The sequence below is a fragment of the Pezoporus occidentalis genome, unplaced genomic scaffold, assembly GCF_034315485.1.
Source record: "Pezoporus occidentalis ecotype Australia unplaced genomic scaffold, CSIRO_AGI_Poc_V1 ctg231, whole genome shotgun sequence".
Taxonomy (NCBI): domain Eukaryota; kingdom Metazoa; phylum Chordata; class Aves; order Psittaciformes; family Psittacidae; genus Pezoporus; species Pezoporus occidentalis.
Window position 1 is genome coordinate 766 of NW_026914191.1, and position 15,919 is coordinate 16,684.

Here is a 15,919-nt window from a genome sequence, read left to right on the forward strand (position 1 = left end):
GAACACGTTGCACAGGGGGGTTGTGGAGTCTCCTACGCTGGAGATACTCAAGGCCCGCCGGGACAAGTTCCTGTGTGATGTACTCTAGGTTACCCTGCTCTTGCAGGAGGGTTGGACTAGATGATCTTTTGAGGTCCCTGCCAACCCTTGGGATTCTGCGATATTGCACTCAGTCTGAATAAATATGTATTTTCCTAGCACTGGGTTGACAGAATTTTGCATATAAATGCCATAACCCCTATTTAAAGTTAACCTTCAGTCATAGAACCAGGAATTATTACAATAAAGTATCTGAGTTTGTAGTTATCAAGGAAATTGTATTTGCTGATGTGATTTTCAAAGTGGAAATTAAGTTTGTGCAGTTCTGGTGTCCTCAACATAAAAAGGACATGGAACTGTTGGAACAAGTCCAGAGGAAGGCCACAAGGATGATCAGGGGACTGGAGCACCTCCTGTATGAAGACAGGCTGAGGAAGTTGGGGCTGTTCAGCCTGGAGAAGAGAAGGCTGCGTGGAGACCTCATAGCAGCCTTCCAGTATCTGAAGGGGGCCTACAAGGATGCTGGGGAGGGACTCTTCATTAGGGACTGTAGTGATAGGACAAGGAGTAATGGGTTAAAACTTAAACAGGGGAAGTTTAGATTGGATACAAGGAAGAAGTTCTTTCCTGTAAGGGTGGTGAGGCACTGGAATGGGTTGCCCAGGGAAGCTGTGAATGCTCCATCCCTGGCAGTGTTTGAGGCCAGGTTGCACAGAGCCTTGGGTGACATTTTTGAGAGTGAGGCGTCCCTGCCCATGGCAGGGGGGTTGGAACTTGATGATCTTAATGTCCTTTCCAACCCTATTCTATGATTCCTTTTTGTGAGATTTTTGTATAATACTACTAGTTTCCCCCTCCTAAAAAAAAAGGAGGAGGTTCTTTAGACAACTCTAGAAGTATTTTCCAAAGGATATTGTGGGCGATGAAAGTTTAAATGGCTCAGTGGGAAACTGAACAAGTTTATGCAAGAGATATTAGCTTTATTTCCTTATCCTTGTTTACAGATTTCCTAATTCATCCTTATTTATATTCTGCCCTTTTTTGTTTCATCAGACCATCACATGCTCCTAAGTACTATACAGTTTCTTCACAAACAGAAGGCTGACAGAGTGGAATGCTAAATAACTGCTTCTGTCTGTAATGATCCCAATTTCTAATAGCTCCATCAAGTTGCCTGGAAAAAGGTTGATAGCTGCTCTAAACTACCTATGAGACCTTCACTGCAAGGAATGTGTCCTTAACTGTACAACTATTTACTCACAAGTCAGCAGAAGATTCTATTATCATAAATAAAAGATAAAAGTGCAAATATTTGCAAGAACATAATCATAAAGTGGCTCCTAACAACCTTAACAATCTTAACAGCATAATTAATGGAGAAATATAGTCTATATCATATGCAAAATTATTGTTTATCAGTTGCTGTGGCTTAACCATGTTAATTTTTGCCCCTTTTTTTTTTGCAACTTGTACTGTATTTAGATAGGAGTGATGACAATGAAGTGGATACATGGTTCAATTCAGTTTGGTACAGTATCTTTACAAAATACAGTGAGTTTGGGGAGTGACAAAGCAGTCAGACAGACTTTCCATCTGCTTTCAAGCTACAGGGAGATTTTGAATATGGAACCAGTAGACCTTCTATGCAATCTTTCAATAGCTAAGATGAGCACAAGGCAGTGCTTGTGTCTTTCATTTCCTACAGCTTTACTTGGTCCAGGTGACTCAAGCCCTGTTACCTAAAATTTGGTGCAAAAGAAATACTCTCCAAGACTTGTTCTGGAGTTTTAGAAAGCAGGTATTCTTTATTCGGTGCTGGGAACACACGGGATTGCTCCACCTAGCATGTCCACTGAGTTACACAAAATTCATTCCTTTTATTGTACAAAACATGCATATGCAACACATTTCTTGGAAAGAGGCAGTCTCTCCCAAGAACTAATTAAAATATTTACATTCACATTCCGCATATACCATTAATTGAGGCTGGGGTCATTTGAGGGGCTCTGGTGGTCTTTTAGGGTCTGTACACAGTGTCCTTCAGTTAAACTCTGATGATGAGCTTGTGCTGTTCAGACGTGTTGCAGAACTTGTCAAGGTAGTTGATTGCACACTACCAGTCTGAACTGGTTACAGTTCCTTCTGTGGAAACCAGGTTCTTCTCATCTTTCTTGTTTTGTTCTTCAGAATGTTGATTTGTCATTGTTTATTGCAGATGTTTCAAAACAAGACCTTGCCTCCAGGTTAATTATTTATAGAAGCTACATACTCAGAATCAAGTATGTTACAAATAATTCAAGGGATCAAGTCTGCCCTTTTCTCATGAGAGTTTTTGATGGATTGTCATCAGAGACCCTCATACTAAACTTTTGTACCTAATTTTAAACCATATTTGAATATAACAACTACAATGTTGTATCACCATACAGGCAAGGATACAAATTAGGATAATCAAGATTATTCCAACAACAAAAAAATTTTAACCAGGACAAGTTTGGCAGCCAAGAGGTAAATTTATCCTGTATTGATTGGAATACGCAAGAAGTGTAATCTGTGGTAACGTCATGTAAAATTTTAGTGCAATCCCAGATCTCTTCCAAATCTGTAGTAATTCTGCCACTTTGATCAATATACATGCAATAGCTGTATTTATGATGGTACAAACACCACCTTGTGAAGTCAATAACAAATCTAGGGCCAACCTGCTTTGGATCACTACTTTTGACAGGCTAGATACTTTAATCTGCAAAGCCTATATGGCACAAACGGTTTTCTTTTCAATGTTTTCTATTACTGTTGAAATGTTTATTATGGTTTTCTCTAATTCAGTTACCCCAAGCCATGGGAAGAACCATCTCATAAAACCACTGAACCCATGGGCTCTGTCAGCTAAAGCACTATGAACCCTGTTTACTGTACTCCTTGTGGGTATGGTCTCTCAATAATTGTTATGTTAGGAACTAAAGCTCCAAAGGTCCATGCTCCTCTCCATCCTAGGGTAATATTTTCTGAGCAGTTGTGCCACACAGTCAATAACATCCTGTTCCTGCAGGAACTAGAAGACCAGTGTAATTCAGTCATTGAAATTCAGGGTCTATCTTTGCCATGTTAAAACAGCATCTCGTTACAACATGAGAGTTTTCCCACAGAGATACCATTTCCTGAACTTACTTAACAGGTCCATGTACTATTTTCTTCTAATATAATTGTGTTTTTTTCCATTATGTTTCACGCTTCTTGACACTGGATCTTTTTAAGAGCGGTATTGCTCCAAAATGTGCTATTTGTCCAAGAGCCATTAAGTGGAAGTGGGATTCCTATTAAGGATAACCTTGGACTAGAATCCTTAGGCACTGGGTGTGAATCCAACAATCTCATTTTTGTACAGGAATTGGGTAATATTTTGGATTAGAGATAAGTGTATATTAAGCCTTATTCTCACCAAGCAAGAGACAGAGCCTGTACACAAGTCATAAATGTTTCCTGACATCTTTTTTCCAGCTGAGTTTTGTGTTATTCTTTCTACCATTCCACTTGACTGAGGTCTATATGGTGTATGCAAATCCCAAGAAATTCCCAATATTTTACTCATTTGTTGAACTTCTGCTATAAAATGCGATCCCCTATCTGATGACATTCCCAAAGTAATTTCAAATAATGGGAAAATTTCTTTTAATAGCATTTTACCACTTCTCTCACTCTTTCAGTGTGCATGAGAAGGCTTCTGGCCAGCCAGTAAATGTGTCTATTAGAACAAGCGAATATTTCCATCCCCCTTTTCTTGGCAGTTTGCTAAAATCTATTTTCCAAAACTCTCTGGGTAAATTATCTTGTTTATTGGTTCCTAATAACATTTTATTCTGAGTGTTAGGATTATTTTTACTACAAATTTCATCTCTCTCTGTAACAGATCTCACAACTTCTATTGTATTTTGGCTAATAACAGTTTTATGTAGGTGTTTCAATCAATTTTTAAATCCCCAGTGTACTCTAACATGTTCCTCTTTCATGATTTTTCTCATCAGAAAGTAGGGTATTACCATTTGTCCATTAGGGGTCACTGCCCATCCCTTTTCCTGGTTTTGTGCTAGTAAAGTGTCAATTAGTTTTCCATCTTGAAGGTCATGTTTGGGGTTTTCAGTTAAAATAAGTCCTTTTTTCTGGCAGTAGAGCTAACACTTCACCTTCCATTTCAACGCCTCTTTCTACAGCCGCTTTTGTCGCTAAATCTGCTTATCTGTTTCCCAGTTCTTGAATGGTTTTTCACAATCGATGGGCTTTACAGTGCATAATAGCTTTCCTTCTAGGAAGTCTGACACTGTCTAACTAATGTGGTCAGCATCTTTGACCTCAGTCCCTTGTGCTGAAAGTATCACAGTACCACAGTACTGTGGGGACCTCAAAAGGTCATCTAGTCCAATCCCCCTGCTGGAGCAGGAACACCTAGATAATGTTACACAGGAATGTGTCCAGGTGACTTTTGAATGTCTCCAGGGAAGAAGACTCCACAACCTCCCTGGGCAGCCTGTTCCAGTGCTCTGTCACCCTCACTGAGAAGAAGTTTCTTCTCAAGTTTAAGTGGAACCTCTTGTGTTCCAGTTTGTACCCATTACCCCTTGTCCTATCACTGTTTGCCACTGAGTAGAGCCTGGCTCCATCCTCATGACACTCCCCCTTTATATATTTATATACACTAATAAGGTCACCCCTCAGTCTCTTCTTCTCTGAACTATAGAGACCCAGCTCCCTCAGTCTTTCCTTATAAGGGAGATGCTCCACTCCCTTAATCATCTTGGTTGCCCTGCGCTGGACTCTCTCCAGCAGGTCCCTGTCCTTCTTGAACTGAGGGGCCCAGAACTGGACACAATATTCCAGATGAGGTCTCACCAGGGCAGAATAGAGGGGAAGGAGGACCTCTCTCGACCTACTAACCACCCCTCTTCTAATACACCCCAGGATGCCATTGGCCTTCTTGGCCACAAGGGCACAGTGTTGGCTCATGGTCATCCTGTCGTCCACTAGGACCCCCAGGTCCCTCTCCCCTACACTGCTCTCTAACAGGTCGTTCCCCAACCTATACTGGAACCTGGGGTTGTTCCTGCCCAGATGCAGGACTCTACACTTTCCCTTGTTATATTTCATCCAGTTATTCCCTGCCCAACTCTCCAGCCTGTCCAGGTCTCGCTGGATGGCAGCACAGCCTTCTGGCGTGTCAGCCACTCCTCCCAGCTTAGTGTCATCAGCAAACTTGCTGATAGTACACTCAATTCCCTCGTCTAAATCATTGATGAATATATTAAATAATACTGGTCCCAGTACTGACCCTTGAGGCACTCCACTAGTTACAGGCCTCCAACTAGACTCCGCCCCATAGACTACAACTCTCTGGCTTCTCTCCTTCAGCCAGTTCACAGTCCACCTCACTACCTGATCATCCAGACCACACTTCCTCAATTTAGCTGTGAGGATGCTGTGGGAGACTGTGTCAAATGCTTTGCTGAAGTCAAGGTAGACCACATCCACTGCTCTGCCATCATCCATCCACTGTGTTATTTCCTCATAAAAGGCTAAGAGATTGGTCAAGCATGATATAATGGTCAGGCATAATCCTCTTTCTTTCCGTACGGCTTCATGGGCATGAACTACTCCAAAGGTCCATCCAAATACAGACAACTTTTCCTTTGCTCAATTCCAAGGTATGGGTGACAGCTACCAGTTCTGCCTTTTGTGCTGATGTTTTCAGGAGAAGGACCTTCACCTCTGTTACATGCAGCAATCACTGCATAGCCCAACATATGCTTTGTTCTCACATAAAAATACTACCATCTGTATACAGAATCATAGAATGGTTTGTGTTGGAAAGGACCTTAAGATCATCAAGTTCCAACCCCCCTGCTATGGACAGGGACTCCTCACACCAGACCATGTTGCCAAAGGCTCTGTCCAACCTAGCCTTGAACACTGTCAGCATTTACCACTTCTTTGGGCAACCCATTCCAGTGCCTCACCACCTTCACAGTAAAGAACTTCTTCCTTATATCTAACCTAAACTTCCAATTTAACTTTTAACCCATTACCCCTTGTCCTATTGCTACAATCCCTGATGAAGAGTCCCTCTCCAGCATCGTTATAGGCCCCCTTCAGATACTGGAAGGCTGCTATGAGGTCCCCACACAGCCTTCTCTTCTCCAGGCTGAACAGCCCAAATTTTCTCAGCCTGTCTTCCTGTGGGAGGTGCTGCAGCCCTCTTACAATCCTTGTGGCCTTCCTCTGGACTTGATCCAACAGCTCCATATCGTTCTTATGTTATATAGTTCGTAGTCCAGTTTTCCTAATGGAGCATCCTTCAAGTCTGGACAACTGGAGCAGGCTTCTTCAATGGTCTGTAGACAGTCATGCTCAGATACCCCTTCTATCAGCTGGGCTGAAAGAAACATGGCAGGATTGACAATGGCAGTTGTTTTGAGCACGACATCATTCTGTTCCAACAATACCATTTGGTATTTCAAGATGCTGCTAGGGGACAACCAATGCGCTCTTTTCTGCTCCAGTAAGAAGAACCGTATGTGGAACATATACTATCATTTACTGTCCCAAAGTGATCTTACTAGCCTTGTGTATTAACAGTACTGTTGCTACAACAGACTTTAAACATCCTGGCCATCCTTGGCTTACAGTGTCCAATTGTTTGGAAAAATACGTCACAGCTCATCTTGAATTTCCCAGAAGCTGTCATAAAGCTCCCAGTGCTACTCCCTGCCTTTCATAAGTGAACAATTCAACAGCTTTAGTGGGATCAGGGAGGAGCTTTCGTCAGTACTTGTTTTAATCTTTTAAACACAGCCCTTTTTTCTGTCCCTTCCAGATGGGCGTTTTACAGTCGTTCTTTAGCATCTCATGTAACAGTTTAACTAAAAGCCCGTAATTTGCAATACACAGGCGACACCATGCGACCATTCCTAGAAATGCTTGCAATTCACAGGTACTCTGTGGCGCCGGCAGGCGACAGATGGCCTCCTTTCGTTCTGTGCTCAGCTGTCTTTTCCCTTTTATAATCTCAAGGCCCAAGCAGGTTAGTTTCTTGCACAATTTGTGCTTTCTCCTTCGATATCCTATATCTGCTGAGTCCCAGAAAATGTAACAGGCTGATAGTCAATATGGTACACTGTTCTTGAAGTTCTGCTGCTATTAGTGTATCATCTACATACTGCAGCACCATCCCGTCTGTATTTTCTTGTCTCAGTAATTTCAACTCCTTAGCTACTTGGTTTCCAAACATTATATGGCTACCCTCGAACCCTTGTGGAAGGACTGTCCATGTGTATTGCGTTTTCCTCCCATCCTCAGGGTTTTCCTGCACAAAAGCAAATAGCTCCTGACTCTCTAAATCAAGAGGTGTGCAGAATAAGGCAGCTTTTATCTAAAGCTGTAAACCAACCTTGCTCCCCCCATAAGGGCAGTTAATAAAGTGTATGGGTTGGCTATTACAGGATGAGTATCTTGGACGATCTTATTTGTTGCCCTTAAGTCTTGAACTAACTTAAGGTTCTTTCCATCTGCCTTTTCCACTGGTACTGTATTTAGATTTACAATCCTTTAACAAATGGTATCTAAGAAATCTCTGAATGATTGGCACTAATGCCATTCTAGATTCTAATTTTAAAGCATACTGTTTCAACCTTGCCTGTATTGATCCTGGTCTAAGCTTAACTCTTACTACTTTGGCATGTCTCAATCTCACAGGTATTTCTCCAGCCCCCACAATTGGGAGTACTGCTTCTTCTGTTTCCTAAGAGATCAGTGGGAGATACCACAAAGTGGAAAACATATCACAATTCATCATCCCACTTTCCCTCTCTTTTCAAAACCAACACTGACTGTAACAACATATCATAATCCAGTGTTCCACTCTTCGGCCATTTCTCTCCACTAATTTGTACAGCAGCCACCAATGATACCAATATTTAATTTGACCTTGTCTCCTTGCAGTCCCTCCTTGGGGTCCTCCAATCTTTTCCCAGCGTTTCAGAAGACATCCCAAGGGAGATTTCTTTAAAATCCCCCCACCCTCGAAGGCTTATTACCCCTTATGTCACACTTACAATGTGCAACTAAAAACAACAAATTTAACACATAAGTCAAAAGAGCTCTTTGGTGGGACTCCAGCCCACAATTACCAAACCTAGTGCACAAGAAACCCAAAATATCCAACTGCTGTGTAGGATAAATCCTCATGGCTTAGGTGGATGGGAATTTCCATAAAAAATACCTTTTGTACTCACCAGGGGTCTTACTTCAAGCTCTCAGGAATCAGGGTTCTTCCCAAGGAAGTCCTCGGTGCCAGCTGGACGTTCTGCAGTCCCAGGGTCCATAGAGGTCTAGAAGCATTTGTTCCAGCTGGGTCGCCAAAATAGTACCTAAAATTCGGCGCAATACTCTCTTAAGACTCGTTTTGTAGTTTGACACGGTACGTGGAGCAATCCGCCGTGTCCCCAGCACTAAATAAAGAATGCTTGTTTTCTAAAACCTCAATACGAGTCTCAGTATTTCTTTCTCGTCGAGTATGAGGTAACACCTAGGCGCAGACTGCACCAGACAGCTCTGTGCCGCTCCCCAAGGCACTTGGCAGGGCCAGGACGCGTGGTTCACAGCTGAAGTGTCTCATACCCCAGCGCTCTACTCCGAGTGTCCCTCTCACCTTTCTAAAGGTGAGGATCTCTCCTCGGACCGCCTCCAGCAGCAGTTGCTCCACCCGATCTATGCTCCCCCTTATCCCACCCGCCTCAGGGCCCCTCAGACCGCCCGCTCGCCCTCCTCGCTCTCCGTCCTCCCGCCATTGGCCCACGGGGCGTGGCTCCGTCGGCTGGATGAAAGAGCGCGGCTCACGATTGGCTCGGAGAGCGGCATCTGATCACGTGGCCGTGGCCCCCCCCCCCCGTTCTCCGCGCTCCTTAAAGCCGTACGCCGAGCACTAGCGGGCAGGCAGTTGTGTGCGCTCTGAGCTGCAGCTGCGCGTAAACGGCTGGTGGTGGTGAGCCGGGCCGAGGTCGGGGAGTTCGCTGGGTGTACGCGGTGGGTTGAGGAGGTGGGGGCCGCTCTCCGTCTCGGCGAAGGTTTTGGGAGCGAGGTGGGCGCACGTTTTCATGGCGGCTTTTGGGTCTTGGCGGGCTCCTGCCTCGCTTCCCCATTGGCCGCGGCGGCGGGCTGGGAGGGGCGCTGCAGGCTTGCTTGGCGGGAGTGGTGGGGGAGGTGGGGGTCTTTCCGCCATCTTGGGCGTGCGGCTGAGGCGCTCTGCCGCTTCTCATCCGTGTAGGAAGGGACAGCGGGACTGTGGTTCGTGGTGATGTCTGCCGTGGGCTGCTGTGGGAAAGACGGTGTCAGCGACGCGGGGTGTGTCCTCGGGCTTTGCGTTTCCAGTGCCTGTGTCGGGAAGGGACCCCGAGAGCCGCGCGGTTCACGACTGAATGTTTAATGCTGCCATAGAAGTTGATGAGCTGAAGCTGTAGTGGCCTGTAGCTAGTGTCCCCGTGCTTGCGTTGTAGCTGAGCGTTAATAATTATTTTTTTCTTTTTTTTTCAGTGACCCTATAAATTCCAAAATGAAACAGAACGCAGAAAAAACAGGACCTTTGCAGGTATAGGCTTTGAAGTCTTGAAGCTAGAGTATGGGGCAGATGGGGTGGAAAATTAAAAGGTTATCAAGAGCATCTCAAACACGGGATTTCCTTTGTTATGAGGTTTGTGCTCAGTTCTGTAGGAAATGGTCCCTCTGGCACGTGTTTCGTATCTACTGAAGGAATAGAAAGGGGATCTGTTGCAATGTGCTTCCACCTGGCTTATGACCTGTTGGCTTGGGTATCCTCATGGCAGGCAGCGTGGCTTGGGAACACTGTCCTGCTTGGGCATACGAGGTTAAGGCTGCTTTTTTCTTACTGCTCAACAAGGCCTTTTTACTTCAGCACTGAGTGTGCTGTCTTTCCATGTGACTTAGGTTTTTAGGTACTGACTACCTGCCCTAATTTGGTTACTGAATCAGTCTGGCTGCTGAGGGGGTGTAGAGTGGGTTCTGCAGTTTGTCCTTAAATAGGGCTGAAGAGTTAAATCGGTCTTGGCTTGAGCATGCTTTAACTGAAGTATTCATGCAGGCAGTTATGTTTTTGAAGTCACCCTCATGAATCATAGTTGCTGTGGAATTGGTGGAAATGCTTAAATAATACAGATTTTTTTAAGAGGTGGCTTATAAGAAGTTACTGAATTTTATACTTATTCTACTCTTGTTACAGTGTTCCTTTGTTAAACCTTTTAATGTAGGCCCTAAGTGGAATAGTGCAAATGCAAATAGAGGCTAGTAGTCTTCTATAATGAGGAGTTATTGTAATGAAAACCTCTGGTATTAATGAAAATTGCCAATTGTAAAGTCTGACTTACGCACATGGTAATCTTGTCCTGTAGTGACTCTAGGGTATACGTTTCTCAGTGTGGCTTTTTGTGCTTTCAGTGTGTTAACTCATGTATTACTTAATAATTTCTTGGTAGAGTATACTTAACTTTAACCCTCAATAGCAGCAAGCAGTGCCTGACACCGTGTGCCTTCTATGCCCACAGCAGTTACTGTTTGGCCTTTAGTTTAATAGTAGGGTGATTGGTGGCAGAAACTACCGTGGGAAATGCAAGCTCTTGTCAACTCAAGTACAGTGTGAATCGGGAACTTTCTCACGCTGGTATGGCATTGTGCTCTGGCTAGTCTTGCTAGGTTGTCTGCCATTGTTTGCTGTTTCATGGTGGCTGTGTAACCAACCCAATCAGAAAGCTTTAATGCAGGAAAGAGGTATTTATGCATGACAGAAAAGATGATAAACATACTATTTATATGAAACAATAGTATGTCTGGATCGAAGCAAGGAAGCTTTAGATCTCTTTTAATGGGTAATCGAAGCAACCCATATATTTAAATGAACGCCGCTTGAGGGTGTGTTCACAGGTAACCAAAGCAGGTACTGCCTGTGACTTAGCCGCATAAACTTGCAGTTGCAGTCACTTTGGTCTGTGTCCCCTGAAGTCATAAGACTGCTGTTGTCAAATACAACTTTGAGAGCTTCAGCTAAAGTTTGTGTGTCACTGCATCGTAACTGGCCTTGAAATCCAGTTGGAATATTTCTGCTGGAAGAATTTTTCAAGTTCCTTTGTGAAGGGGGCTTCCCAGAGGCAAGGACTAAGCATAGCTTCTTGTGATTAAGATCCATCTCTGCTACAGATAACTAGCTTTCTTTTACACAAGCCTTAACATAGGCTAGGGTATCATCTTTTTGTTTTGAAAAGATGAACCATGTGTTACCGTAATAGAAACATGACAAATTCAGAAGCTTCATTCCATGGAGAGATAAGTGGCAAATGTCTGAAGCTTTATTCTTCTTTCTAGAAATACCTCACAGACACCACAAGCAGTGCTGCCCCAAGACGGACTCTTAAAATGATCCAGCCTTCAGCAACAGGTTGCCTGGTAGGCAGACGTAATGAGGTATGAATTAAAAGATAGCTTGTAGATGTGTAATTATTTCTACTTGTAGTGAAATGCTTTTGAGCTCTTAACTGAAAACCAATATATTTGAAAAACCTAATATGCTAATAAGTACGACACAACTTAAGCTTATTATTGTTTTAATAATTGACAGTATTAACTAGCAATTTCCAAGTACTTCAGAAAAATGTTTGCTAGTTTTCTTTTGTTAAACCTATGGTTATCAAGGAAGATGTCTGTAAATTAGAACTATAATATGAAGAAAGCAGGGCTTATGAAGACATGTTTTCAGTCATAGTGAGCAGATTTACAAGTCTTTGGTTTCTTTTTTAAAAAAGCTGAAACATTGCTCTGAAGTTAAACCTGCCTGTGTTCTATGTAGAAGAAGTCTTCAGTCAAAAGGAAATGCAAGTTAACCTCAAAGGCTTGTAAAGCTGGGGTGTCTGTGGTAAAGGAGCAAGAAAGTGAAAATATTAATGATGCTGTTGAAGCCATAGATCTCATGATAAAAGGTATGTGGTAATTCCTGAAATGTTCTCTTGCACATTTTATGCTTCTGTTGGAATAGAACTTGAAATGCTGTTCCTTTTGTCAGTTGGATATGGGCTTTGTGGTGGTTTGTTTTTTTTTTTGGTGATGCCTAGCAGGAATTGATACTTATTCTGTGTACAATGGTAAATACAGTGTAGATAGCCAATGCTTAAGAACAAGTTTGGTTGCCAGTAGCTGAGAAGTGATGTGTGCAACAATGTTAAGAAGTCCCGTAGCTCGTTGCTTGGCTATGAGCTTTCAAGTGACTAAGTTGAGGTGAAAGCCTGTTCTGGCATAGTGTGCGGTGTGTGCAGTTCCTCAGAACCATTAAGCCCAATATGGACAGTGACTTGGTAATAAGACTTCTGTCTTCTACATAGTACAAAGATAAAAAGTGCATGTTAAAAGACTGATATTTGCAAATGTGACCATCTGTATAGCCATTAATATATTGTAAGCTTACATTTCTAGTTGTAAACAAGCAACTGATTTCTGGGAAAGCAATACATGGAATGAGTTCTTACTATCACAGTTTATAGAATACTTGTATACAAATTAGATGTCTTAAAGTGATCCCAAAAATTCAGTCTTACCACAGGCTCACTGTTGTTTTCTTTCTTCAGAAAGTCCTTCACCTCAGTATTGGAAGGAACTGGCTGAAGAAAGGAGAAAGGCTCTGTATGAAGTACTTCAAGAAAATGAAAAGGTAGCTAGCAAAAGATAATGAACTTCCTTACTAGTGGCTAGTGTCTTTCTGTTTTAACATTTTGTTATTTGAACTCAGTTGCACAAAGAAATTGAGCAGAAAGATGGTGAAATTGCCCGCCTGAAAGAAGAAAATGAAGAGCTGATGTCCCTTGCTGAACATGTGCATTTTATGACCAGCATGATTGAGGTACTTACAGGACTTTTCAGTTGTAGAATGAAAATGAGAAGCCAGCAAAGATACTTTTAATGAATCACGGCTTCATTTTTGTGTGCTCCCAGAACACTCCTTTTTAAGTTACTTATCTGTTTCCTGTAGGATTGCTCTAATCCAGAGGCATAGAGTTTCTTTTAGGAGATGATTTTTTTTTTTTTTCCACCTTGGAACCCACAGGGGTAACAAGAAAGTACCAAGAGTGACTTTTCCTGAAGGGAAGATTCAACCTATTGTCATAGCACAGGCTTTGCATGTTACAGATGGTAATAAGGGAAAGAAGGGTTCTTTTTCACTTTGAGGTGATTTAAATTCAAATGCTTAATAGACTTAGCATCCTTCCAGTATCTGAAGGGGGCCTATAGGGATGCTGGGGAGGGACTCTTCATTAGGGACTGTAGTGATAGGACAAGGGGTAACAGGTTAAAACTTAAACAGGGGAAGTTTAGATTGGATATAAGGAGGAAATTCTTTCCTGTTAGGGTAGTGAGGCACTGGAATAGGTTGCCCAGGGAAGTTGTGAATGCTCCATCCCTGGCAGTATTCAAGACCAGGTTGGACGAGGCCTTGGGTGACATGGGTTAGTGTGAGGTGTCCCTGCCCATGGCAGGGGGGTTGGAACTAGATGATCTTAAGGTCCCTTCCAACCCTAACTATTCTATGACTCTCTGAGGCTGCTGGCTAAACCAAGTGTTTGTACTGGTTCTGCCCTTTGGGGAGCTAAACTTGGAACCAGGACACACAAAGAGGACCTGCAAGAGGGAGAAGGAAGCACCTCTCCCTTCTAAAGTCAGGGTTTCACTGAGGAATTGCCAGTTTTGTGGAAGGGTCTAATGCATTTAAGTCTGTAGTTTTCATAAACTTGTAAATTTCAGAATATCTTCCTCTGAGAAGTCCTTGGGGCTATATAGTTGTGTCACCGATTCCATGACTCCTCTACCAGGAGTAAGTTGTTTGTAACAGCCTCTGAAGCTGTCATAAATATATAGCTATGGAACCTTGATACTACAATTACTAGCTAGGTGGTTTTTGTAGGGATTGAGCTCTCAACTGGGGTATGTAGCTGGATGCGTGGCAAATACTTTGGTTCTGATTAGACTGAAGAGGTGGAAATAAAATGAAAAATTATTGCAAGCAACTTGAAGTAAACAAGTTAGTTTTTAGTTCAGTTATTTAGCTCAGTCTTGAGAGACTCCACTAATTTGCTACACTTGAATTACTTTTTTTGGTATTCAGGGAGTGCTGCTTGTTATGATTAACCCACCCGCCGAAGTTAAATGACTTGAGGAATTAAAGAACTAATATACTTGAACTTCTCTACAGGTCCTCAGTGGTTCACGCTAACTTCTGAGGTTTTAATGAGCCTTAAGTGATACATTAAACAACTAGAAACCTTAAGAGCAGCCTTTTAAAGTCCTCTATTTTTCTTCCGTAGATCACCTTAAATAAGGAACTCTTAATTTGATCAGTGAGTGCTAGAAACTGCTGGGTCTTCTAATTCATCTAGACTTAATGTAGCTTCATTATCTCTGCTTAAAAATTGAGCCTCATCTGCTATATAGTAACTTTTCTAAAGTTATACCTATACAGTACTATAATAATACTTAACTTGGGAAGCTGTTTCCTGTATTTTAGGTTGCCTAACATAAAACCTAAGGAAGACCTAACAGTCAGCAAAGCAGCAGATGTGATCTGTGAGTTAGAGGTAGCAATTTGAGTTAAACTAGAGTGTTTTAAGTTTTTTGTGACTGAGGAATGTTTTAATTACACAACAATCTCCAAATGAAGATAATTAGCTTGCTTAATTTAATATGCACATTCTTATTTCACTGGCTGTTGAGTAGAAAGCATTAAATTTGCTGTCTCCTGTTTTTCCTAGAGGCTAACTGGACAAGCACCTGACAGTCTTGAGGAACTGGAGAGTCTGGCTCTAAAGCAGTCCAAACAAGAAAATGAAGAGCTTAACTGTGCAGATGATACAGACAGTGCTTCTGAGGAAGGACCATCGCAAGTATCATGTGGTGTACGGGGGAGTATATCAGATCTTGCTTCAAAGGAAACAAATAATTTGCAACAGGAATAACAGCCTTTAAATAGGTCTCTATATGTGGCTTTTAATTGCAGACTTCCTCTTGAAAGGATATACTAAAACTTGTCAGGTATAGGTAACTCTTGTGGAAGAATTACAGATGTTGGTTTTAACTGAATTATGTGCAGTGAGAGTGCCTGGATGCTGCATCCAAAACTTCCCACAGGCTGTGCTTAGTTGCTTGTATAGAATGCAAATACTGTGTATTTGAAATTGTTGTGTAAATATCGGTTGGTCTGACATGATACATGAAAGTTGATAAATAAATCTTTGCATTATTAAAACTGCCTCTTATTTGAATGGAAAATTGCTTGTTCTAGATTTAAGTCAGTTGTGACTGATGTAAATGGAAGCTTTCAAGTTTTTTAGTGAATACGTGGGCAGTTTTTAACTCCTGACTTCCATAATTCTGGAGAACAGAATGGTTTTGGTAGATAAAGCAGAATAAAAACTGTGTGCTGTTGGTGAGGCTTCAGAAAGTCAAAAATGGGTAATAAGGAGTCTAGATTTATGCTTTTTGGGTTTTTAAATGATTGCCTCTGTCTTTTAAGAGAGCCTTTTCCAAGATCTATAGATCAGACCTTAAGTAGAAAGTGTGTTTTAGAAATGCATTTATTGGCTTGTGAAGAAAAGGTGGTGTGTTCTTGCTCCTAGTAGTAGCTGTACTGAAAAATTGCATGCAGACAAAGCAACTGCCTGCACTTGAGAGCTATTCTGGAGACACAGTATCTGTTTTCAGTGTACTGCTCTCGTATTTACCAAAAGATAAAGCACCTTTTTACCAAGATAGTAATGTTTTGAAGGGTTTACAGGAACATAAAGCA

The 15,919-nt window shown here is 42.2% G+C and overlaps 1 protein-coding gene and 1 long non-coding RNA gene across 6 annotated transcripts; one reads left to right on the forward strand and one right to left on the reverse strand.

Moving 5' to 3' along the window:
• Positions 1–5,649: 5,649 nt before the first annotated feature.
• Positions 5,650–8,796, reverse strand: LOC134165168 (uncharacterized). Of its 3 annotated transcripts, none has more exons than XR_009965413.1 (3): positions 8,615–8,796; positions 8,322–8,456; positions 5,650–6,463 (listed from the first exon to the last, which is right to left on the reverse strand). It is a non-coding gene; the product is annotated as an uncharacterized LOC134165168 (long non-coding RNA). The 3 variants fall into 3 exon arrangements; XR_009965412.1 differs by having other exon boundaries at positions 8,567–8,796; XR_009965414.1 differs by having other exon boundaries at positions 8,738–8,775.
• Positions 8,797–9,055: 259 nt separating this feature from the next.
• GMNN (geminin DNA replication inhibitor) lies at positions 9,056–15,379 on the forward strand. 3 transcript variants are annotated; one of them, XM_062621681.1, is made up of 7 exons: positions 9,056–9,111; positions 9,619–9,673; positions 11,458–11,556; positions 11,939–12,068; positions 12,711–12,793; positions 12,872–12,982; positions 14,886–15,379. In XM_062621681.1, exons 2-7 carry the CDS (start codon positions 9,638–9,640, stop codon positions 15,087–15,089), a joined length of 663 nt encoding a protein of 220 aa, XP_062477665.1. In that variant the 5' UTR covers positions 9,056–9,111; positions 9,619–9,637; the 3' UTR covers positions 15,090–15,379. The 3 variants fall into 3 exon arrangements, with proteins under 3 accessions (XP_062477665.1, XP_062477664.1, XP_062477666.1); XM_062621680.1 differs by lacking the exon at positions 9,056–9,111 and adding an exon at positions 9,306–9,429; XM_062621682.1 differs by lacking the exon at positions 9,056–9,111 and adding an exon at positions 9,470–9,491.
• Positions 15,380–15,919: the final 540 nt, after the last annotated feature.